General features: G+C 41.8%; 1 protein-coding gene across 1 annotated transcript in view; it reads right to left on the bottom strand.

Annotated features, from left to right (window-relative positions):
- The window catches only part of ME1 (malic enzyme 1), a 125585-nt gene that overhangs the window by 13019 nt on the left and 85629 nt on the right, over window positions 1-26937 (bottom strand). The window contains exons 7-10 of the mRNA XM_056110023.1: window positions 13758-13867; window positions 10750-10847; window positions 10060-10173; window positions 2957-3062 (exon numbers count right to left, since the gene is read on the bottom strand). Of these exons, the coding sequence (XP_055965998.1) occupies window positions 2957-3062; window positions 10060-10173; window positions 10750-10847; window positions 13758-13867 (428 nt within the window). The remainder of the gene's footprint in view (window positions 1-2956; window positions 3063-10059; window positions 10174-10749; window positions 10848-13757; window positions 13868-26937) is intronic.

Genomic DNA, 26937 nt, shown 5'->3' with positions numbered 1-26937 from the left:
TTTGCTCGAGCGGGCGCCAGTAACATCTCCATCCATCCCTGTTGCATGCTAGTGTAGCCCAGTGGCATCTGCTCGTTCTAGGAACATGAAGAGCCTCAGACCGATCGTTCAGGGTCTTGACAAAGAAGTCTGACCATCTCGTAGGTGGGCGGCCACGTGATCTTTTGACGTCCCGTAGAATCCAGTCTGTAACAGCTCTAGTCCAGCGGTCGTCTTTAAATCTCATTACATGACCAGCCCATCTGATTTTCTATGCCTTGGCAAATGAGACAGCGTCCCTGATTCTTGACCGTTGGCAGAGGTCGGAGCACGGGATTCTATCTTTCATTTGAGTGAAGCATGATACTCCAAGCATAGCTCTTTTGATTCCTCTTTGAGAGACCCGAATAGCGTTCTCATCCTGTTTTCGTAGGGCCCAAGTCTCTGAGGCGTATGTTAATGCAGGAAGAACAGTAGAATTGAAAAGATGTGCTCGGAGCTGGAGGTTCTTCGTCCTCTTAGCTATTTCTTCAACGATCTTGAAGGCGTTCCAAGCTGCTCTCTTCCTCCTGCGCAACTCAGGTGCCAGGTCATTCGTCATGTTGACTTCTCAGTCTAGGTACACATAGCTGTTACATGCGGAGATGGTCATTCCATTGAGAGTGAATGGAACATCAGGAACAAGACTGTTTCTCATGAACATTGTCTTTGTGAGATTCAGCTGTAATCCGACCTTTCCACACTCACCGTCGAAGTCAGTCAGCATTTGTGTCGATTGGCTGATGTTTGGTATTATTAGAATGATGTCATCAGCAAAGAGGAGATGTTGTAGTTGTCAACCATCTATCTTCACTCCCATTCCTTCCCATTCCAGTCGTCTCATGATGTTCTTGAGGGTGGCACTGAAGAGTTTCGGTGAAATGGTATCACCCTGCCGAATCCCTCTCTTGACATGGACGATAACTTCCTTGTAGAATGGTGAGATCCTGGTAGTGAATCCATAATAGAGCTCATGGAGGATCCTGATATATTGAGCTTGAATGCCCTGACTGGCTAGGGCTTCGATGACCGCTTCCATCTCAACAGAATCAAAGGCCTTCTTTAAATTAATAAACATTAGACAGAGCGGCATCTTGAACTCCCGAGAAACCTCAATGAGCTTGGTTATCGTGTGGATATGGTAGATGGTGCTGAATCCTTTGCAGAACCCGGCTTGCTCGCATGGTTGTCCTTCATCTAGTGTTCTGCCAATCCTATTCAGGATGACTCGAGTGAACAACTTGTAGATGACAGGCAATAGGCAGATTGGGCGATAGTTGCCAATGTTGTGGATGTCTCCCTTCTTGAACAGTAGTACAGTCCTGCTGGTTTTCCATTGGGATGGAACCTTGCATTCAGACAGGTAGCATGTGAAGAGCTGAGCCAGTGTATTGATGAGTACTGACGGCAGGTTCTTCAGGTGTTCAGGTCTGATCTTGTCTGAGCCAGGTGCTCTTTGTTTCTTTACTGACGAGATGGCGTGTCGAATTTTAGAAGGGAGAACGTTGGGAACGACATATCCATCCCGCGGAATGTGGGCAAGTGGACGTGGCTATTAAAGAGATCTGAGTAGAAGTCATGGATAATCTTCTCCATTGCCCTTCTGGAAGATGTGATAGATCCATCAGGACATCGGAGGGCAGTCATCTTGGTCTTGTAGTTGACAAAGGACAGGAGGGCATTGCAAATGCTATTCCCGGTTTCTGCCGCATTGGTCAGCACTGCTGCTCTTCTGTCTTTGAGGTCTTCCTTGATCGCTTCTCTGCACTGATTTGCGAGCTCTGATGTTCTCTTGCGGTTGCCTGAGGCATGCGCCAAGCCACTTGGCGAATAAGCTCAAGAGTTTTCAAGGACAGGCATTTTTTCGTGGTTATCTATCTCTTGGCGTTTCTCGCACAATTATGGAGGTGCTGAACCAGTCGATCGTATTCCTCGTCAATGTTGTCAACAACGGCATCTTCCCATGTTGCCGCAACAGAGCCAAGAGCTCCCAGTTAGTGGTCGTTTTGGGGGTTCTCTTCTTAAACTTTGCAGCTCTTTCTCCCCACTCTGTGAAGTAGAATTTTGCGAGAAGAAGACAGTGGTCCAATCCCATTTGGAATTTTGGAATAGCAGCAACATCAGTCAGGCAAAACCATCAATTGATTATGATGTGGTCAATTTTGGTGTGGAACCGTCCACCGGGAGACTGCCATGTCCAACTTTTAGACACAGGCGTGTCTAATCCCATGTTATTCAACCTCAGCACGACTTACATACCAAGCTGGAAAATTCCAAGTTGTTTATAGACTTCTCCGTGTACCATAGGATCATGGGACGCATCCATACACTCCACTTACTGTGTGTCAGTGTATCCAATGTCTTCCCCAGTCCCTATTGACCACCATTAGCATAACGACCTAAAACATCTTCAGATATTGTTGTATATCTGGGGTTTTTTTGTTTTCTTTTGTTTTGTTTTTTTTGCTTTTTGGGTTACACCTGGTGATGCACAGGGGTTACTCCTGGCTCATGCATTGGTGAATTACTCCTGGCAGTTCTCATGGGACCATATGGGATGCTGGGAATTGAACCCAGGTCGGCCACATGCAAGGCAAACACTCTACCTGCTGTTCTATCACTCCAGCCCCTGTTATATGTTCCTTTGGCATTAAAATCACTGTTTGAGAAATCTACTACACCAATCAAGTCTGGGAAGGTGCTGAATATGCCAGGTGAAGAAGAGCTACCTAGTTTAGCACAATTAAGAAAACAATTATCATCAATCTAGGGGTTTATAAGGTACTGTTGCTTCAGTGACTATGTAATTGTGTTAGTGAATTCCAAAGGTTAGTATTCCAAAAGTCAAAATTACACTGAAAAAGCCAGTAGCAGGCACAATAACCAGGCCAAAATAAATTGAGGTAATAGTTATAGGAGGCTGGAAGACAAAGTTTACCTATAAGGGCAGTTGGTTTTAATTCTTTAACAACATCTTCTAGGTTCTTCATTTCCTTGTGTTCGTGGGCAAATTCCTCTTTCTCGTGTGTCAATGAAGCCCGTCCCTAAGTAAAGCAAAAATGAAGAAATCATAAGTATGCCAAACATTTTACTAAAAAAACCCATCAGAATATTATATATAATCTGTATTTAGGTTTTTTGCAAGTTACATGTTAGAGTTGTTCTTGGAGTTTCTTCTCCAGTTGTCAGATCATTCATTCTTTTTACAAATATGTCCCAGATAATATTCTAGATCAACGATTTTCAACTCTTTTTATACCTGCAGGTTGTCACTCGCTAGTCGGATGATTAGTGGTTGAAAAAGACTGTTTTAGGCAATGAAAATTTAACAATAAACAAAACTGATTATAGGGGCAAAAACAATAGTGCAACAGGTAGGACGCTTGCGTGGCGTGTGGTCAAACCAGGTTAGACCCTGAGTACCCCATATGGTTCTCCAAGTACTACCAGTAGTGATGCCTGAGTACAAAGTCAGAAGTAAACTCTGATTACTTTTAGATGTGCACCCCACCACCCAAATAAAACTGACTTTAATTTAGTTGAAGTGGTAAATTCAATCGGTGCCAATTCAACATTCTATTTCTGTGTTAATGGTCTCTGCAATGTAACTTAACAGTTTCTTTCACAAAAAGTAGATTATACTTTCTAACCCTTGGGAGTGTGCTCTTTCCAAGATCAGGCCATTGGAGGAAATGAATTTTCACCTGGTCCCTTGTGTCTTTGCCATTAACTCAGAAGACATAACCTAGCTGGCTACTGACCCACAGATGATGAAAACCTGGTGAAGCTGGCCTTGACCCAACCTGAAACTGAAGAGTCACCCAGCCAATCACTCAGTTACCCAGCGAGCTTTCTTGCTGATGAAGATACATGAGAAAAAGTTCTGTTGTATGCCATTCACATTGTATTGCCTTTGATAACAGTAACAACTGACTACTGTTGTCAACATAGCAGTTGATTTTAAGCTGAAACATATAGGTTTTAATTTTTATTAAATTTAATAAAAATTTAATTTTTATTATTTATCTTTCTATTAATTTATTTCTATTCAATGTTGTTTTGGCAATAAGGTTCTTTTTTCCTGTAATGATTTAATGAAAAGCATACTTTTAGAATCCATTTGCTCATATCCACATTACTGCTCAGTAATTTAGCAAAATAAAATAATTATACATTATTAAAAAGAAACTGAAATTCTAACTATGAACACAAATAATAATTTGGAATCATTTGACATTTACACTAAATATCTAAATTACTTTTTTTTATAGAACCACTATAAACTGTAAGTTAAATTTCATGATTATTTTAACGTTCATCATTCTTCATTTTCATTCTCACAGTACTGCAAAGTTTATCTAGGACATTTACTACATAAAACTGGTGGTTTGAAAAGCACTTTTTCTAGCAATCATAATTTCAGTTCCCAGCATTCTGAATACAACATAGTTTTGGCCTGTTACTCTACCCCAGATATGTAAATACCCAACTGCAGATATAAATACAAAAAAAAAAGTAGACTGATGTCTGTATGAGTCCCTATACGGCAAATATTTCAGAAACCTAAATTGCTTCTAGAATAATTTCTTTTCATCTTGAGGCACAGGTCCCAACTATGTTTCCTCAGACTCTCTTACAATTAGGGCTTTTGTTTTATTTGTTATTTTTCAATTAAAATGGAATTTCTGGGGGCTAGAGTGATAGTACATCGGGTAGGGTATTTGCCTTGCACACGGCTGACCCAGGTTCGATTCCCAGCATCCCATATGGTCCCCTGAGCACCGCCCGGAGTAACTCCTGAGTGCATGAGCCAGGAGTAACCCCTGTGCATCGCCGGGTGTGACCCCCCGCAAAAATTTAAAAAATAAAGGGAAGACATTTTAGCTTAACCTAACATCAAATGCCAAGTAAAGATTTCACTCATTCAATCAGAAAACATTTACTGGAGCTAGAGAGATAGTACAGCGGGTAGGGTGTTTGCCTTGCATGCAGCTGACCCAGGTTCGATTCCCAGCATCCCATATGGTCCCGCCGAGCACCGCCAGGAGTCATTCCTGAGTGCATGAGCCAGGAGTTACCCCTGTGCATCGCCAGGTATGATCTCAAAAGGAAAAAAAAAGGAATTTATGTAGAATCCAGCAATCCAACATCTTTGCATCTATCCCAAGATGCAATAATAAACAATAAAACAAGGTGAAATAATGCAATAAAACAAGGTGAAATAATGTTTTTGAAACCTTATTTCAAAAAGATGTTTGTGCTCCTATGTTTATTGCAGCACTAGTCACAACGATCAAGATCTGGGGTGAGGGTGGGGCAGCCAAACAGATGTCCAGGAGCAGAAGACTAGATAAAGCACTTGAATATAGGGCGAGAGAGAGAGTATACGGAGGTAAAGCCCTTGCCTTGCACGTGAAACATCCTGGTTCAATCCCCAGCACCACCCAAGAACCGTCAGGAGTGATCCCTTAGTACAGAGCCAGGAGTAAACAAGTAAGCCCTGAACACGACTGAATGTGAAAGAAAGAGAAAAAAAAACACAGGAAAAGAAGGAAAGGAAAGGGGAAAGGAAAGGGGAAAGGAAAGGAAAGGGAAGGGAAGGGAAGGGAAGGAAAGGAAAGGAAAGGAAAGGAAAGGAAAGGAAAGGAAAGGAAAGGAAAGGAAAAGGGGAATGGAAAGGGGAGGGAATTGAAGGGAAGAGGAGAGGTGGGAAGGGAAAAGAAAAAGAGAGTAGATATGCAAACAGAATACTACTTAGTTTTAAGAAAAGGTGAAATCATGCAATTTGTCACTGGGGATGGAATTAGAGAGTATCATGTTGTGTGAAATCAGTCGGAAGATCAGAGACAGATACCAAATAATGTTATAGTGAAGCTATATACTATAATGTTATAGTGTTATAATAAGGGAATGGGCAAAGGTAACTGTCTACATGACAGAGTTTATCAAAGAGGAGGACAGGAAAAGGCAGAGGGGAGGGGAACGCTGGTGGGGAGAAGTTGACACTCTGGTGGTGGGTTAGAACTTTGTACACATGAGACTGTCACGAACTTAACAGTAGTGCAAATCATGGTGTCTCGATTTAAAAAAAAAAAACTACCTTCCAATCACGGTCCATGGTCACAGTCCTCCCGTTGTTCCTCGATTTGCTCGAGCAGGCCCAGTAACGTCTCCATTGGAGACTTTTGTTGTCACTGTGTTTGGCATATCGAATACGTCACGGGGAGCTTGCCAGGCTTTGCCGTGCGGGCGAGATCCTCTCGGTAGCTTGCCGCGCTCTCCGAGAGGGGCGGAGGAATCGGCCGGGCCGGCTGCATGCAAGGCAAACACCCTACCACTGTGATTCCCCAGAAGCTCGCCGTGATCGTCTAGTGGTCAGTACCTTCCACGTCAATAAAATCACATTACTCATGTTCATATGATAGATTCGATTAGCAAATCACCTCATCCAGGTAGTTGCAAACAGTAAGATTTCCTCTTTTAAAAATATGTATATATGTATGTATATATATTACATATTTGTGTATATATGTGTGGACACAATATATAGAGAATTGAATAGTATCATGTGATGTAGACCATATTACATCTTCTTTTTCCATTCATCTGTTCCTAGTCAATTAGGTTATATCCGTAACTTGGCCACAGTAAATCATGCTGCAATGATCACAGAAGCGCACAGATTTTTTTTCTAATGAGGATGTTTATATTTTTCAGAAAAATACACAGAAGGAATATCTAAATCATATGACATTTATATACTGAATATTCTGAAGAATCCCACTTATACTAGTCTTGGCTGATCGTGCTTTAGTATATTACACATCCTAACATGTTTTTTCTTTTAATAATATGAAAATATTATAATTAACCTCTGCCTGGGATTTATTTTGACAGAGAAAGCAGAAACCCAAACGGGACACATGGGATTACTGAAAATACTGTAAGATAAACCTCTTTAGTAAAATTTATCAAAGTTGAGGTAGTTGTAAAGCTTAGGGCATCAATACAAAATCACTCCGTCCACCACCACCAAAGTGGCAAAGACCCGCAACCACTGTCCCTATATGACCTCTATGATCCTCTTGGGTTCCCACCCCTCACTCCTCCCCTGGAAACTGAATTTATATTCTAATGCCACGTATCTGAATTTATATTCTAATGCCACGTGTCTGTCGTTTTTTGGTACTGTTAATGAGAGAAAACATATTGAAGATTTTTTAAGTCATTAACAGACTAGCAATAAAAAAAGAAAAAGTGCCATTGCTTTCACTTATTTTTAATTGCTTGGCCTCCCCAAACAAGAAGATTCCACACATTCTATGGCAAAAGAGCATGGCCCAGAGCATGAAATCGAATTAGTAACTCACTGGGAAGGCTTATTGAAAGCAGGTGAGCCTGAGAAAAATTCCAATTCTTGACACCACTGTACAACTGACCAACGACATGTCAATAAAAATAAATTAAAATATTTTCCTTGTATGTAGTTTAAATAAATTTGCATGTGATTTCTGTAATATGGCAATTATTCATTTTTATTAAATTACCGAGCTTCCCACATGAGACAACAAATTTAGCATAGAAATTTCAGAGATGATTTTACTTACAACTAAAATAACCAGACTCAACCTAGTACAATATGAATGGTTTCTCTACTAAAAGAAGCATGCAAACAGGAGCTGGAGCCATAGTCCAGCAGGTAGGGTGTTTGCCCTGCATGCGGCTGACCCGGGTTCGATTCCCCAGCATCCCATATGGTCCTCCGAGCACCACTAGGACTAATTCCTGAGTGCAGAGCCAGAAGTAACCCTTGAGCATTGCGGGGTGTGACCCCAAAAAGAAAAAAAAGCATGCAAATCAGAGGGTCTGTTTATACTAAAATATACAAAATTTTTAAAGGTTGAATTATCTTAAAGTAAGGGGGATGTAATCTCTTTTGTGTTAATGCAACGATTCAAAATATTTTCTAGATTACAATGTGCCAGGTTCTCCCAAACAGCAATTTTTTTAATGTAATGCATTTTTAATTTTTAATTTGTTTTGTTTTGTTTGGGTGCAGGGAAGGTGCTGGGTCACACCAGGCTGGGGTGATTTCAGCATTCAGGGTTGGCAAATGCCTTAAATGTCTCCTCCATGGAGGGGCACTGGGGTTTGAACTCAAGGGCCAGAGTCTCCTGGACAAGCACTTTAAGCCATCGAGCCACGTTCCAGAATTCTTTGAGAAGGAGTGCTTTGTTTTATTGTTTGGGGATCACCCAGTAGTATTTGGGTGTTGCTCTTGGCTCAGTGCTTGGAGCTTACTCCCAGTGGTGCTCTGGGGCCATGTAGCGCAGGAATTGAACGTTCGGCTCTCACCTGTAAAGCACGTTCAGTCCTCTGAACTATTTCCGCAACCTGACAGTCTTTAAAGGGGCAACACCTAGAGTTTTACCTTCAACAGTGTAAGACTGCAACACTTGAAAACCAAAATAATTCAAGTGGCGAACACAGAGATTTGGAAGCTGCCTGTTCATACTGCAGATGAACTCTATAACAAGACCATCTGCCTTTCTTCTTTAACAGCATGGGTGTTCCTGGATGAAGCGATCACCCATTTTTTTTTTTTATATTTTTATTAGTGAAACACCATGAGGTACGGTTGTAGACTTACAAATTTTTGTGCCTGGGTTTCAGTTATACAATGATCGAGTACCCATCCCTCCACCAGTGCCCATTTTCCACCACCACGGATCCCAGTATCCCTCCCACCCCCCATCTCCCCCACCCGACCCTGCCTCCATGTCAGGGCATTCCCTTTTGTTCTCTCTCTCCTTTTGGGTGCTGTGGTTTGCAAAAGAGGCATTGAGTGGAAGTCATGTTCGGTCCATAGTCTACTTTCAACATGCATCTTCCCTCCTGGGAGGATCCTCCCAACACCCTTTACTTGGTGCTCCCTTCTCTGAGCTGCCCTTTCCCCTAGAATGTCCGGCTGGCCTCTAAGCCATGGAGTAATCCTCCTGGTACTGATCTCGGTTATTCTTGGGTGCTAGTCTCCTATTTTGTTACTTTATGTCCACCAAATGAATGCAATCTTTCTATGTCTATCCCTCTCTTTCTGACTCATTTCGCTTAGCATGATACTTTCCATGTAGTACCACTTGTATGTAAATTTCATGACTTCATCTTTTCTAACAGCTACATAGTACTCCATTGTATAGATGTACCAAAGTTTCTTTAACCAGTCATCTGTTCTCGGGCACTCGGGTTTTTTCCATATTCTAGCTATTGTAAACAGTGCTGCAATGAACAAACAAGTACAGATGTCACTTCGACTAGACTTCTTTGCCTCTCTGGGATATATTCCCAGGAGTGGTATTGCTGGGTCAAATGGGAGCTCAATTTCTAATGTTTTGAGAGTTGTTTTCCAAAAGGGCTGAACCAGTCGGCATTCCCACCAGCAATGAAGGAGGGTCCCTTTCTCGCCACATCTGCACTAACACCGATTGCTTTCGTTCTTGTGGATATGGGCCAGTCTTTGTGGTGTGAAATGATATCTCATTGTGGTTTTGATCTGCATCTCCCTGATGATTAATGATGTAGAGCATTTTCTCATGTGCTTTTTTGCCATTCGGATTTCTTCTTTGAGAAAGTTTCTGTTCATTTCATTGCCCCATTTTTTAATGGGGTTGAAGACCATCCGTTTTTAATGGCTACCTTTGTGTATATATTCTTTGAGGGGTGGGGGTAGTTTCAGCACTGCACAGGTCTAGGGGCTCCATCAGGTCCTGAGCTAACCAGGCTGGAGGTTCGATGCCGGGGCCAGGGATGCAGTGCTTCTTGGGCTTTGTGTGCCTTGATCCCTGGGCCACCCTGGCAGAACTAGGGGCCTCTAGGGTCATACATGGCGGTGCTTGGTGGGCTGCATCCAGTGGTCCTAGAGGACTGAGAATCAAACCACCTCCCAGGCTATTCTTAAAACAGTGTTGGGGAGAGCAGCCTTTGACAATGGCATTCAGAACGGCATAAGAATTTTTATACTGGTCAAAAATGACAGATTCTTACCTTAACAATTAATCCTTTTGAGTCGACCAACCAAATCTTTTTTAAGGCTTTCTCCTTGGATAACCCTTCCTTTTCCATGGCCATAACAAGTAGGTGTGCAATCCCTAGGGCAGCCTGAGAAAGGAAAAATAAGAACAATTTTTTTTTCCTTTTTATTTTATTTTATTTATTTTTTATTTTTTTTTCTTTTTTTATTAGTGAAAAACCATGAGGTACAGTTATAGGCTTACAAATTTTGTGCTTGGGTTTCAGTTATACAATGATCAAGTGCCCATCCCTCCACCAGTGCCCGTCATCCATCCCCATGGGTCCCAGCATCCCTCCCCAACCCTCATCCCCCCCCCACCCGGAAACATTCCACAAGATAGCTTATTAAAGAGTTACATCTCACCCTAGTTTTGTCTTTTTTATTTAATTAAGGGAAAAATAGGCCCATTAATCTAATAGTTGTATTCATGAAATCTACTGGAAACAAAATATTTCTGTCACATCTAGGTTAAGCTAACTGACAATTATTTCCTCTTCTATACCAAAGCCTCCTATGAAAAATGAGTATGCTTCAATATTCAATTTGTCACTATTTATATAATTTACACTTTGCAAACAGAACCTGAAATCTCAAATTTGTAGGTCAAGTGGGTGCCATTTTCATGAGTTTAGTAGGACATTAGTATCGTATAAAAGAGATACCTCTCCAGCTCCTTGGAACAGGATTGTTTGATCAGACAGTTTGTTCTTGGTTATTCGGAGAGCCGCGAGGATGCCGGCAACTGCCACAGACGCTGTTCCTGAAACCAGCAATAAATAACCTTGAGCAAACCTCCAAGTCAGGCAAATTCTGATGCTCGAATATTCATTCACATCTTGAAATCGTCATGCAGCACTGTAACTGGTACGGAAAATAGAACCTGCAGTCCCCATGATCCCAGTGCTGCCTATGAGATGAGCTCCTGGAACCATTCTTAAGAGCATTCTCGCGTAGCCATGGGACTCTGTCATTGAAATCTTTCCCCCCAAGTACTCCTTGGCTTAACCTGGTGACACAGAGCGCCGAAGAGGAGGGAGAATCTCACTGAGTTGTGGGAAGGGGTGTCGGGGGCTCACTCGTGGTGTACTGGGAGTCCAGGGGCCATGGCTGATGGTACTTTGCCAGCCGAGCTTACAGTCCGGTGAGAGGCCAAAGGAGGCACTGCTTCTAGAGCCATGTGGGTGCTGAGGCAGGGGGTGGGGGGGAGGGGACAGGGGAGGCACGGGAAGGAGCCTCCAGAGCCAGCCTGGCAGTGCGGAGGGGAGGGTGAAAGAAAGGGCCTCCCCAGCAGAGACTGGGGCTGCTGTGGTGCCCAGTCATTGTGGTACCCGAGATCAAAGCAGGGTCATGCACTCTGACCCCGATCTCTCTCCCAGGCCCCAGGCTTAGAATTTTTATCTCTAGGATGCGAACTACATGAGCTATGACTTCATGTGTATACGATCACGATCACGATCACGATCATCCTGTTGCTCTTCGATTGCCTCGAGCAGACCGCAGGAACGTCTATTCGTCCTAGTCCTGAGATTTCGAAAAATGCCATATTCAAAGTTCTTTCAGGATTAGGAGAATGAGAGAGACTTTGGACAACCTGGCAGGTCACCAAATGTGACCTGCCCACAGTTTGCAGAGTCTGGCAAACTCCCCGTGGCGTGCCCAATATGCCAAATGCCAGTATGCAGATCTATTCATTTATAAAACAGCTGTACTGTGAGTTTAAGGAGTGCTACGCAGCATCTAATTCTTCTGCCGTAATGAATGATTCATGTGGCTCTAAAATCCATTGCTGATAAATTTAAAAAATGAGCCTATGAAAATACTTGACAATATTGGTGCTCATAGTAATGCGCAGAAATATTTAGGTTTTGTTTGTGTGTTTCTTGGTTTGTTTAAGTGTTTTGTTTGGGTTTGTTTGGTTTGGTTTGGTCGGGGGAGGGGTGGCCAACACCAGAGAGTGCCCGAGACTTACTCCTGGTTCTGCGCTCAAGAGTTGAGCCTGACAAGCTCGGGGACCACCTGGGCTGCCAGGGACTGAACTTTGTATGCAAACAAGGCAAACGCACCACCCACCGTGCTCTCACTCTGGCTCTGCTTTGATATTTTTGGAGGCTAACATCATGATTTTTCCACTTGAAAAATGAATAGTCAGTCATTAGTATCTGATTCTATTACATTCTTTGATTGGATTCCTATCTGTGATGATCACCAGTTGATTCCAAACATGCTGGACAGAATTACCGTGAAACTTATTTAGAATAAAAAACCGTTGTTTCCTCATTAAACTGCCAGTTCTACTTGTATTACTTCAACATATAAACTTATACAGATTACAGAGCAGTTCTTTCTCTTTGAACTTCATTACACAGCTCCACTCTTCTAGAGCTCAAGACTAAAATAAAACTCAGCAATTTCTTCCAGTACTTTCCATCTACATCTATATTTTACTCCTCTAATATACTTAAAAGGATTTCTAGATCACTCCGATGAGTCGTAAACCCTAACTAATCTGTAAACACCAACATCCACGTCTGGTTAAAAACAAGAGAGATCAGAAAAGACTGAGGAACTACACAATAATGAAGGGTTATGTGCTAAGCACCAAAGATAAGTTAAGCATTATTTTTCTCTTCAATGTTTTGGTGGCTCTTTCTTTCTTGCAAAATTTGGTCACCAGAAGCAATAACACAATAAATATTGTTTGCTAAAGATCTGTTACATTTCTATTTGGGAACACAACGTGGATCACAAAAACCCAGGGCTGAAGAGAGAGTCAAAGAGAAACAGAGGCAGGAACAGCAGCAAAACTTTAGAAGCTGGAAGGCAAACGAGAAAATGACAGCTGACTTGGTCAACTCAAGAAAGCTGGGGCTGGAGCGATAGCACAGCGGGTAGGGCGTTTGCCTTGCATGCGGCCGACCCAGGTTCGAGTCCCAGCATCCCATATGGTCCCCCACGCACGGCCAGGAGTAATTCCTGAGTGCATGAACCAGGAGTAACCCCTGTGCATCGCTGGGTGTGACCCAAAAAAGCAAAAAATAAAAAATAAATAAAAGAAAGCTGATAATGGGACCAGAGTCAGAGCACTGTGGAGAAGGTGTTTGCCTTTCACACAGCCAACCTGGGTTCGATCCCCGGCATCCCATAAGGTCCCCTGAGCACTGCCAGAAATTATCCTGAGTGCAGAGCCAAAAGTAACCCCTGAGCATCGCTAGGTGTAACCAAAAAAGCCAAATAAAGAAAAAGAAAGCTGATAATAACAATATTAAGTACCTACTGCTTAGGATATTCTAACTAGGACAAACTTCTACAATAGAGCTCACTGTACATAAAAGATCTCAGAAACGGTAGCAACTGAGTTAAAATTAAAGAGAAAGGACATAAATATGCAGATTTAAACTATGAATAACATTTTCTCACAGTTCATTTGTTCCCTAGTTATAATCACTGGGGATTGATCAGATTTTGGGGTGCGAACTTCAAACTCATAATGTACATTCAGAAGAAGAATCATGGGGTGCCTGTCAAAAATTTATGAAATCAAATAATGAGTAATAATATGTAGATCAAGTATAATTGATGACTATGTGTTTACTTTACTAAATCATTATACAACTATTAATATAACTATGAATATAACATCAGATTATTTTATCTAATTGCATTTTATTACCTTGAATATCATCATTAAATGTGCAATACCGGTTTTGATACTTGTTCAGCAGACGAAATGCATTTCTATTGGCAAAATCTTCAAACTGAATCAGGCAGTTCATGCCATACCTATGGAATGAAAATAAATTCACATTTACATTAGGATTTATAAAATAAGATTTTAAATTTAATTTGTCTACAAAAATTATTTTATTTTATAGCTCCTGTCACTTAAATATGTAATTCAGTAAATACTTATTGCAGTTCACAATAGAAAAAGGCACTATGAAATAATGAAAAGATGACCAAAATATGGCTCCTACCTTCAAAGAATTTAAGATTCAGTATAAACTATCGATAGCACAGCGGATAGGGCATTTGCCTTGCACGCAGCCAACATGGCCGACCCGAGTTCAACTCCTCCGCCCCTCTCGGAGAGCCCGGCAAGCTACCGAGAGTGTCTCGCCCGCACGGCAGAGCCTGGCAAGCTCCCCGTGACATATTCGATATGCCAGACACAGTAACAACAAAGTCTCCAATGGAGACATTACTGGGCCCGCTCGAGCAAATCGACGATCAACGGGAGGGCCTTTACTTTACTTTTATGGGGCTGGAGTGATAGCATAGCGGTAGGGCGTTTGCCTTGCACACAGCCAACATGGCCGACCCGAGTTCGATTCCTCTGCCCCTCTCGGAGAGCCCGGCAAGCTACCGAGAGTATTCGATATGCCAAACACAGTAACAACAAAGTCTCTAACGGAGACGTTACTGGGCCCGCTCGAGCAAATCGATGATCAACGGGAGGGCCTTTACTTTACTTTACTTATAAACTAAAATATTTTTTTTATTAAAAAAAATTTTAATAGTGAGACATCATGAGGTACAGTTGCAGACTTACACATTTTTGTGCTTGGGTTTCAATTACACAATGATCAAATACCCATCCCTCCACCAGTGCCCATTTCCCACCACCACGGATCCCAGTATCCCTCCCACCCCCCCACCCCCCCCATCCCACCCTGCCTTTGTGGCAGGGCATTCCCTTCTGTTCTCTCTCTCCTTTTGGGTGTTGTGGTTTGCAAAAGAAACATTGAGTGGCAATCATGTTTGGTCTATAAAAACTGAAATATTTTTAAGTGAATGAAAAGAGAATTAATTACACAGGGGTACAAAGAGGGCATACAGGTGCCACAATGACAGAGAGACACTTGAGCAATAGATTGAGGTAAAAACCGACTGAGTTTTAGTAAATAATTATTATTTAAAATTCTAGATATATCACAGAAGAAATGGAGGTAGTAAAATTACTATGGTGAAAACAGGGAAATCAAAATATTCAATAAATTAATGAAGCGCTATTTGACGATAAGTGGTACTTGTATATAAATAAAAATTTTATGTTGGATAACACTAAAATCCTAGTCTAAGATTCCAATAATAACCAAACATGAAAAACCTTTGAGTTTTGAAATACACAGGGTGTATATTTATATTTTAATCAGTTAGCTGACTGGTCCGATCGTTTACTCTGAATATGATCCTTCATCCACCTACTCATCCACGGCAACGGGACTTAAAAAGTCATAACAACACATGCCACAGCCGCCGACATACAAATTCCATCCACCCGGCTTTACAGATTCACCACTAAATCTCTCGGGAGATGCATGCCAAGCTGCTAAACTTCGCGGGCAACTGGTCTCCCAGCTAAAAACTCTGGGGCACTCTCGGGAAGGGGCACCCTGTTCTACCAAAGCCACATCCACATCCCGTAGCTGTTGCTCCATCAGTGGCCCAACTCCACTATTTCACAACCAATCTCCTCAGAGACATCAAGCTGGCAAAAATTCCAGGCACGCTGGTTTTCAGACTGAGAACTCTGGGGTCTTCTTGGAGCGTGGGTGAGCAGCCCACTCCTTCTCCCCCACTGGACTTCCTAGGGCCTCAGAAGCCATGACCACACCCCACAGCCACTGTAAACTCATTGGCCAGGTTTTAGAGATCTTGGAGTCCTGGAGCAGGACACGTGCAAATTCCACAATACCACATCCCAGTAGGAGCACACCATCGGCCATATCCACACGATAACCAAGCACCCCAAATTCGATGGGAAAGGAATAAAGCCAACTAAGCTCAAGTAAAACTTCTGTCACTGTCACCATCACTGTCTTCCCGTTGTTCATCGATTTGCTCAGTGGGGCCCAGTAACGTCTCCATTGTGACACTTGGTACTGTGTTTGGCATATCAAACACGTCACAGGGAGCTTGCCAGGCTTTGCCGTGTAGACAAGATACTCTCGGTAGCTTGCCGGGTTCTAAGAGAGGGGCCGAGGAATCAAACCTCTCCTCTGTGGCTATCGCTCCAACCCCAAGTAAAATTTAAAAAAAGAAAAGGAAAAAGAATAACACAGAAGGCTCAACTAGCAGCAAATAGCTTAGTAAACCCTCAGACAAGTACTTAGTAACCCCATGGTAATATGTGACAATTTTCACAAATTTTCTTTCCCTGAAGTATTTCTGAAATTTCATTAGCCATTTAGCTGAAAGAAGCAATATAAAATTACTTCTTTTGTGTATGCTAAGGGGGCAGTTTGGAGAGTGGTTGGGAAATGCGGACCACGGTGGAAGGAAGGTCAGTCTGGTGGTGGGATTGGTGTTGGAACACGAAATGCCTGTAATGCATTATGAACAAGCTACGATGTTTATTTTTCACTTTTAAACTGCAATGTTAAATTGTGAAGTCTCTTAAGCAAACTTTGTGGGAACAACTGATCATCCAGACACAATTACCAGCTGAGAACTATCTAGTTCTTGCAACCTTTTAATTAGTAATCACAGACCACTTCTCTGGTTTCTGAGAAGGCCTTTAGAAAGGCTGCATGAATTTTACACAGCGCTCTCAAACAGATTATTCCCCCTGTCTCGTGCACTGGTGGATCTAGCTGATGTGTCATTCATTACATTCAGAAGCAACAGAACCTTGTGGTTTCGGCCTCTGAGGAGGAATCAAAGCCTTCTCAGTTCTATTCCCGGATCTACGACTCTCTTGGTCCTGTGGCTTTGGACTTGAAACCATTTCTCTGTGGTTAAAATGAAATCCCCACAATAGGGTTTGCCTTCAGTATTTAAGGACATACTGTGGTCAAAATATAAATTTATAATGTGTTCTAAGTGAAATCTGAGAATAGGCAGAGGTTGTCAAGTGATGCACAAGATACTGCATCATTTACAGTTTACTTTAGAATTATCCCTTGGAGAATACCGCGTATCAGTTCTATTTTCATGACTTTTCTCTACCTGGTCATTAACTCTGATTTGACTTCTAAATATTTAGAGAGAATCATTCTGAATTCGCTTCTTGGCATAATTGCATCATATAATAAAGAAAGCCATGTAAGGGATATTTTGCTGTAGACTGAACTAGCCTTGTTACTATGAAATTATAAGAAGTAAAACACAATGAAGCCAGTTCAATTCTACAAAACTATGAAAAGAACCTACTATTTTATGATCAAAATATCACATAAAATAGTGGGTGTGAGTGGTTTTAAAAGTTATCCCAAATTCCACCATAAAATTAACATGTAAAATTGTACAGTTTTCTCTTGTGCCATGATTAAATCCGACCAAAAAAAACCTTATTATAGAGCCTAATCATTATATTTTAGCACTAAGATATAAAACCTCCGTGCTTATACACTTTACAGAGATCATTCCATTTTATTCAGTTATGAAGATCCTGATTTTATCCATTTTACAGATGGAGATATTTGAATTTAGAGAAACTAAGAACCACAGCTAAGTTCATATAGCTAATAAATAGTCAGGTCCCAACCAAAGAAGCCATCCAAAGGACCCACGGTTCTAACTAATATGTACACTGGCTCCAAAGCAGTTCCAATATTGTGATCAAATCAATGAACTGAACTAATATATTTACAAATGAAAGAATTTCACTGATAAAATTGAGAAGCTAAAGATAAAAGATACAAAAGCTAATGGTAAAGATAAAATTTATGATTTTATTATAAACCTAGCAAGACAAAAGTTGCATAAACTCAACACACTAGGTACTTTTATTATAGAGAATATAAGGATAGATAGTGATGAAAATATTAGTCTTTATAAACTACCAAGAAATCACTCAGGTCAATCAGCACTTTCATTTCTGTAGCCTTTAAAAAAACTAATTACATGTATGGCCCTATACAGAATTAAGAGCACTTTGGTTTTCATAGAAATAATTTATCTCGAATTATTTATTTTTAATAATGTAAATGTTTTAGTCTGAGTGCGATCAAATAATTTAACATTATTTAATAGGAAAAAGGACAGCAACACAGACCAACCCTTCTTAATTTTATCAGTGAAATTCTTTTACAACTTTGTAAATCTTGGTGTTTAAATAAAGTGGGGGTGGGGGAAGAAACTATGGTACATATTTTCGGTGGTATTCCATGTAACCATAAAAAGATTAAATCAAAGATTAAATCACGCAGTTCGACGCAATCAGAGGGAAAGGGAGGGGATCAAATTGAGTGAATTAAGTAGGGGGAGGAAGACAAATAGGACAACTACTGAATTTTCTCACTTACCTGTGGCATACGGATGACAAGATGAGAGATAAAACTCAAGGGTCATGAAAATAAAGATGTGAAAAAGTACATGAAAATGGACAAGTGGCATGTTCTTTTCACACGTTAACAGAAGGCCAAATAACACAACGTGAAGCACGATCTTCTAAAAATAAAATCTAGAAGCAAAGTTATGAGTTTCAAGAGTGAAATGGGGAATGAAGCACATGTGGAAGACGAGTGGTGGCCTTCTGGCTTCTCTGTGTTGAGAGCAGCATGATGGAGGCTAAAACCCTCAGTGTAGCTTTGGCTTTGAAGGACGGGTCTGTGGCCCAGCATGCCACCGCGGTTTGATCTCCCATTCCCTGTTCACACCACCTCATGCCTAGAATGCCTGCCCTTAAAGGATGCAGGAATTTATGGAGCGCTCTAATAAACTCCATCTGCAGACTTGCCGCAGAGAATTTAAAGCCTTCTCAGATGTGTGCTCCCATAAATACCTCATTTCCCATCCTCAATCATGTCATTTACTTCTGTAGTTTTAATTATTAAATCTGTCTGTGTTTTGTTCTCAGTTTAGCCTAGATCAGACTCTTTATTTCTAAAAGGCAAACATCTTCCTCAAAACTTTGCAGCTCCATGTTCAGAAACAGAGAATATTATGCTATTTTGTTGCAGAAGATCAGTCATCAAACTTTCAAGCTAGAAAGGTCCCTGGAGACTCTCTCGTGCTAAGAAAGGCCCATGATGGTTAAATAGCAAGTGAATACAAACAACAACAACAACAACACAGTAATAACAGAAAGAACAAGTAGAATGACCACTTGTAGTGCTGGAAGATTATTATTATTATTTTTTTTTACTTTTTGGGTCACACCCAGCAATGCTCAGGGGTTACTCCTGACTTGGCACTCAGGAATCACTGCTGGCGGTCCTCGGGGGACCATATGGGATGCTGGGAATCGAACCCAGTTCGGCCACATGCAAGGCAAACGCCCTGCCTGCTGTGCTATCGCTCCAACCCCACCACAGCTCATATTTTTAATGGACTTCTTCCCACTGAAATTATTTTCACAGAAATAGCTATAGTACATCCTTATTTATAAATAATTTCCTAAGTTTGAGTAATTACAGTCTAAAATAAAATCTATGACAAAAAAGATCAGAAAAAAAAATTTTAACAAAAGCACTATTCTTGCATTCTTGCCCTGGAAAACAAATGAGAATTTAAAAGAGCATTAAGTCTTTAAGAATGACCCAGTCAAACATTTACTTTGATGGTATTCCTTATCTTCAGTTTTTAAAATTGGAAATTTGGTCAAATGTAAAGTTTAGTAATACGTAGAAAATAAAGTATCCATTTACTTCTTTATTAATTACCTGACCCCTTCTAAAATTCTATACATCTCCAAAGCAAATAAAATGAACTAAATACCATCCAAAAACATCACATGAAATATATAACCAAATGTTTATACTTAAAGACCGCTTTAATGCACTGCCCAAACAGATAATATATTAATCTTCAATCCACCAATCCAAAGAAAATACAAGACTATTTATCAAAAATGGCGTTGGAACAAATGGTAGGAAGAGGAAAAATAGGTTCTATCTTGTCAGCAAAGTGAATAGAAATATTATATTTTATAGATTTGCATAAATAATTCCTATCTGGCTTTCCAAGATATAAAAGCTAAGAAAATATATTTCTTGTTAGGCAATATCTGCTTTTACAAGCTATAACAAAATTCATCTTCTAAATTACTATTCCATCAGGAGGACTGATTAGTGGTTGGGAACTTTCCATAAATGGTGGTGGGGGGATGGCGGGGGAGGCAGTTAGGACAGAGAAGAGGCCATTCTGGCAATCAGAGCTGGAAACCATCACTCTGGACAAGAACCGAGTATGAAAGGATGTCAAGTGATATACATGACACTTCCAGTACCTGTATTACAAACCATAATGCCCAAAAGGAAAGAATGCAAGAAAGAGAGAGGTATTAGAAACGTATCTACTCTCCCCTCATTCACCAGGCACTCGCCTGGTGCCAGAGCCCCTTCCCGGGCCTGCACGGCCAACTAGATCCCCTGAGAACTTTCACCCTTGGTCTGCGGGGGACTAAGGAAATTGAGGCACACCAGGCGAAAAAAAAAGCTGAACCACTGTGGGCACTCTCCCCTCATTCACCAGGTACCTGCCCAGCACCAGGGCCCCTTCCCGAAGCCGCGACCGCATTAGTGGCCACAAGTTCTTCTCCCACTGCATATCCCATAAGAACCATAAGTTACCCTCTTAGACGGGACTTTCACTAGGTTAGCTTAACCACCAGGAACACATTAGCCAATAATTCATTAATCCCATCTCAGTTCATTCTGCCTCTCAAACAGAATAGTAATAGTGGGTGTGAAGGTCTAAATCACACAGGTCACAATGGTAAAGCAACGCAGAAGCCCACCAAGCTTTCTTATTGAAGAGGCTAGCCCAGAAGACACCAACAGCAATGAAGTGCTAGACAACCTCTCTGACAAGGAATTCAGAAGGGAGCTACTGAGGATGCTTAGGGAACTAAAAGAAACAATGGAAAGCAACGCCAATAGAAGACAAGAGGTATGACCGAGACTTAAACCTGAAAGCTTAGTAACTTTTCCCACAGTGATTATGGGCTGGAGCGATAGCACAGCGGGTAGGGCGTTCGCCTTACACACGGCCAACATGGCCGACCCGAGTTCGATTCCTCCGCCCCTCTCGGAGAGCCCGGCAAGCTACCGAGAGTATTGGATATGCCAGACACAGTAACAACAAAGTCTCCAATGGAGACGTTACTGGGCCCGCTCGAGCAAATCAATACAAAAATATAAAAAGAAAAAAAATTAAGGTGGAGTTCATGCCCAATTGAATCAGCTAATCAGTGGCTGAATAAATAGCAGTACTCCTACCAAAAAAAAAAAAAAGACAAGAGGATTTGAAGGTAGAAATGAGGAAAATGCAAACTTACTAATAATGCTTACTAATAACAAAAAAAAAACTTCACAAAGTTACTAGAATTTAAAAGGGATAAAATTTTTAAGGAAGTAAGTTAAATTTATAGACAATTTCATGAATGCTCCATTTCCCCCCCTAACAGTGCCTCTATTAGACAATGGAATATGGATAGTGAGGGGGAAAAAGAATGTGGCTACAACAGAGCCCAATGGGGTTGCAATCTGTTTTCTCCAAGTGCAATTCTTAAATCCAAAGCATATGTAAATGTAAAGATGTCCCCCGCAGATCAAGGATGAAAACCGGCTGGCTGAGGGGGCTATTTAGACTTATGGCCCCAGGAAGAAGCCCTGGAACTGGGTGACTACCTGGAAGTAAATCATAATGCCCAAAAGTCGAGAGAGAGAGAGAATGGGGAATCATGTCAGCCATGGAGGCAGGGGGAGGGTGGGGAAGGGGGGTATATCGGGGATATTGGTGGTGGGGAATATGCACTGGTGGAGGGGTGGGTGCTTGATCATTGGGTGATTTTAACCCAAACAGGAAAGCTTGTAACTATCTCACCCTGATTCAATAAAATTTTTTTAAAAAGGTAAAAATGTACCCTCTTCTCCTCCACACCCCCTGTATGAGCAGTATTAGTCACTTTGTTTTGCCACAAATTAATAACAATAATATTTTGGGATTCTAAGGTACCCCCCCTCAAAAAAAGTATAAGTTGATGCTTATACTTTCAAGCTTCTAATTAGAAAGAAGAATTTCAATAATGGAGACTACAGGGGCTGGAGCCATAGCACAGCGGGTAGGGTGTTTGCCATGCACGCGGCCAACCCGGGTTTGATTCCCAGCATCCCATATGGTCCCCCCAACACCGCCAGGGGTAATTCCTGAGTGCAGAGCCAGGAGTAAACCCTGTGCATGGCTAGGTGTGACCCAAAAAGCAAAAAAAAAAAAGAGACTACAGATTCAAAGCAATGATGGTAGCAAGTAAAATATCAACTCTGCGATATTCCAAATTACCCACATACTGAGCAATGTAAAAATAAATGGAATATACAGGAACTTGTAACTTCAAAGAAACAAAACAAAAACAAACACTGTCCTCCCATTGTTCATCGATTTGCTCAAGCGGGCCCAGTAACGTCTCCATTGGAGACTTTGTTGTTACTGTGTCTGGCATATCGAATACTCTCGGTAGCTTGCCGGGCTCTCCGAGAGGGGCGGAGGAATCGAACTCGGGTTGGCCATGTTGGCCGCTTGTAAGGCAAATGCCCTACCGCTGTGCTATTGCTCCACCCCATTTATAAATATATATATAGTATAAGTATATGTAAGTAAAGTAAAGTAAAGGCCCTCCCGTTGATCATTGATTTGCTCGAGCGGGCCCAGTAACGTCTCCATTGGAGACTTTGTTGTTACTGTGTCTGGCATATCCAATACTCTTGGTAGCTTGCTGGGCTCTCCGAGAGGGGCGGAGGAATCGAACTCAGGTCGGCCATGTTGGCTGCATGCAAGGCAAACGCCCTACCGCTGTGCTATCGCTCCAGCTCCAACTTCAAAGAAAACATTTCAATTTCATCATCAACATATAAACAGTAAAGACAGCATTTTTTCTGCTTGTGCCAAAAAGTTGGTTGATGGGGGGCGGGGGGGGGGGGGTGGCAGGTGGCCAGACCAGTGGTGCTCAGGAATCACTCCTGATTCTGCTCAAAACTCACTTCTAGCAGTGCTCAGGGGACCATATGTGGTGTCAGGAACTGGTGTCTCAGGCAAGACAAGTGCCTTAACCCCTGAACTAACTTTCTCTCTCTCTCTCTCTCTCTCTCTCTCTCTCTCTCTCTCTCTCTCTCTCTCGAACACAGTTAAAATGCAAATATCATTAAAGCAACTCATCAGCTAGACTAATAAACCCAAAAGCTATGAATAAGAACATTCCTTTGACAGGAACACCAAAAAATAATTTTAGAAAAACGACAGAATTTCCTCTAAAACACTGGTTTAGAAAAGTCTTTAAAATATTATGAAATACTAACAAAAAAAACTCCTGACTTCAACGATACAAGACTATTTGGAGTTTCCTTTAAACGTATTCAAGCAAATTATAAAAGATGCTAGCATGAAAACTGGAGAGACATATCTAACTTTTTCAAATAATCTCCTGACTAAATCGCATGAAAGTTGCACTTTGCTCCTTTTAGCATGATTGGAAGGTTAATGCAGTCCCTAATCAGCTCCCTTATAACATTTTGCTCTCTGGGAAGGGAGAAGCTGGGTGGGTAAGTTGGGTGAAAGGGGACAGCCCCCCTTCATGAAGGATAAAAGTGAAGGATAACAATTAGCAGCCAGGATGAGCATAATATATAAACATCTGCGATGTTCAACGCAAATTTATTTCAATAAAACTAAAATCCATTTTAAAATAAAGTCTCGGACGTGAAGGGGTTAACGGGCACTTAAAGAAGTTCACTAGGGCACACATTTGAGCACTGGCAGAAGACTTAACTGAAGAAGCAGAGATGGTATCGGATAACATGAAGCAGATTCTTGTCAGCAGACCAGAAACCTTCTTGCAAGAGCTGCAGTAGTAATTTTAGCTGATTGGGTACTGTAAATTCAATCATCTGAATCTATTAGTAAATTTATATTTTAAAGAGTTTAAGCAAAAAATCAAACTCTATATTTTTTTAAAGTAAAAATGTTTCATTGGAGAAGAAAAATTGCAACCACAAAATGACATTTTGAACATATAGGACTTGGATTTTACGAATTTTGTTGAAATATGGTTTTCAGTTGAGACAGATGATTGTTTTATAACTTTTTGCTAAAATTTTGTAAGAATGGAACACTTGCAGAACAATCTTTAAAGTAAGGTTCTTGGTGAATCCAAATTAGAAAAAACAACATTCCTACATAATATATTTGTGTATCATTTATATTTAACGTGGCTTGTAAAATATTCTCAGACATATTTTTAAAACTTTATATTTTCTTAAAAGAGATCATTTGAACTAACTTTAGAAAAATATTTGAAAACTTAAATCTTTTATCTCTAAAGAGCTATTTGATTGCTTTTATAGGATTAGATAAGTGAATGTGAGAGAAAATGGATTTAGCACTAGTATTCATTTATTTATTTATTTTTTCCTTTTTGGATCACACCCAGTGATACACTGTGGATTATTCCTGACTCATGCACTCAGAAATTACTCCTGGTGGTGCCCAGGGGAACATATGGGATGCTGGGAATTGAACCCGAGTTGGCCACATGCAAGGCAAATGCCCTACCCTCCATGCTAAGGCTCCAGTTCAGTTTTTTTAATTTTTTTATCAGCTGAAGAACTTCACATCGGGACCCATGGCCTAGAATGGAACGAACAGGGTGAGAGACTGTCTGAGTTCATCATGTCAACCAAGACCATTCATGGTAACTCACAGTTCCAGAAGGCAGGATCTAAACGATGGACATGGGAGTCTCCCGGTGGACGATTCCACAACGAAATAGACCACATCATATTCAATCGACGGTTTTGCCTGACTGATGTCGCTGTTGTCCCAAAATTTTGAACGGGATCGGACCACCGTCTCCTTTGTGCAAAATTCTACTTCACAGAGTGGGGAGAAAAGGCTGCAAAGTTCAAAAAGAGAACTCCCAGAATGACCACCAACTGGGAACTCTTTGGTACTATTGCGGCAACATGGGAAGATGCCATTGTTGACAACATTGACGAGGAATATGATCGACTGGTTCAGCACCTCCATGGATGTGCGAGGAACGCCAAGAGAGAGATAGCCACAAAAAATCGCCTATCTTCGAAAACTCTTGAGCTAATTTGCCAGCGTGGTTTGGCGCATGCCTCAGGCAACCGCAAGGTAACGTCTGAGCTTGCAAAGCAGTGCAGAGATGCGATCAAGGAAGACCTCAAAGAGAGAAGAGCAGAAGTGCTGGTAGATGCGGCAGAAGCCGGGAAAAGTATTCGTTACGCCCTCCTGTCCTTCGCCAACTACAAGACCAAGATGACTGCCCTCCGACGTCCTGATGGATCCATCACATCCTCCAGAACAGCAATGGAGAAGATTATCCATGACTTCTACTCAAATCTCTTCGACAGCCATGTCCACTTGCCGACATACCAAATTCCACAGGATGGATATGTCGTTCCCAACGTTCTCCCTTCCGAAATCCGACACGCCATTTCGTCGGTAAAGAAACAAACAGCACCCGGCCCAGACAAGGTCAGACCTGAACACCTGAAGAACCCGCCGTCAGTACTCATCAATACACTGGCTCGGCTCTTCACTCGCTACCTGTCTGAATGCAAGGTTCCATCCCAATGGAAAACCAGCAGGACCGTACTACTGGTCAAGAAGGGAGACATCCATGACATTGGCAACTATCGCCCGATCTGCCTATTGTCTGTCATCTACAAGTTGTTCACTCGAGTCATCCTGAATAGGATTGGCAGAACACTAGATGAAGGACAACCATGTGAGCAAGCAGGGTTCCGCAAAGGATTCAGCACCATCGACCACATCCACACGATAACCAAACTCATTGAGGTTTCTCGGGAGTTCAAGATGCCGCTCTGCTTAACGTTCATTGATTTAAAGAAGGCCTTTGATTCTGTTGAGACGGAAGCGGTCATTGAAGCCCTAGCCAATCAGGGCATTCAAGCCCAATACATCAGGATCCTCTGTGAGCTGAATTGCGGATTCACTACCAGGATCTCACCATTCTACAAAGAAGTGATCGTTGATGTCAAGAGAGGGGTGCGGCAGGGTGATACCATTTCACCGAAACTCTTCAGTGCCACCCTCGAGAACATCATGCGACGACTGGAATGGGAAGGAATGGGAGTGAAGATAGATGGTCGGCAACTACACCACCTCCGCTTTGCTGATGACATTGTTTTAATAACACCAAACATCAGCCAAGCGGCACAAATGCTGGCCGACTTTGACCGTGAGTGTGGAAAGGTAGGACTACAGCTGAATCTTACGAAGACAATGTTTATGAGAAACAGCCTTGTTCCTGACGCCCCATTCGCTCTCAATGGAACGACCATCTCCGAATGCAACAGCTATGTGTACCTAGGTCGAGAGGTCAACATTACTAATGACCTGGCACCCGAGCTGCGCAGGAGGAAGAGAGCGGCTTGGAACGCCTTCAAGAACATCGAAGAAATAGCTAAGAGGACGAAGAACCTCCAGCTCCGGGCACATCTCTTTGATTTCACTGTTCTGCCTGCATTAACATACGCCTCAGAGACCTGGGCCCTACGCAAACAAGATGAGAACGCTATTCAGGTCTCCCAAAGAAGAATAGAAAGAGCTATGCTTGGAATATCACGTTTCACTCAAATGAGAGAACGAATCCGGAGTTCTGACATCCGTCGACGATCAAGGATCAGGGACGCTGTCTCATTTGCCAAGGTGTCGAAAATCAGATGGGCTGGTCACGTAATGAGATTTAAAGACGACCGCTGGACTAGAGCTGTTACTGACTGGATTCCACGGGATGTCAAAAGACCGCGTGGCCGCCCACCTACCAGATGGTCAGACTTCTTCATCAAGATCATGAATGATCGGTTTGAGGCTCTTCATGTTCCCGGAGCGAACAGATGCCATTGGGCTACACTAGCACGCGA

The sequence above is a fragment of the Sorex fumeus genome, unplaced genomic scaffold, assembly GCF_029834395.1.
Source record: "Sorex fumeus unplaced genomic scaffold, SorFum_2.1 ptg000008l, whole genome shotgun sequence".
NCBI classification, from domain to species: Eukaryota; Metazoa; Chordata; class Mammalia; order Eulipotyphla; family Soricidae; genus Sorex; species Sorex fumeus.
Note: the sequence above shows the minus strand (reverse complement) of the source record. Positions and strands in the feature narration are given on the sequence as shown.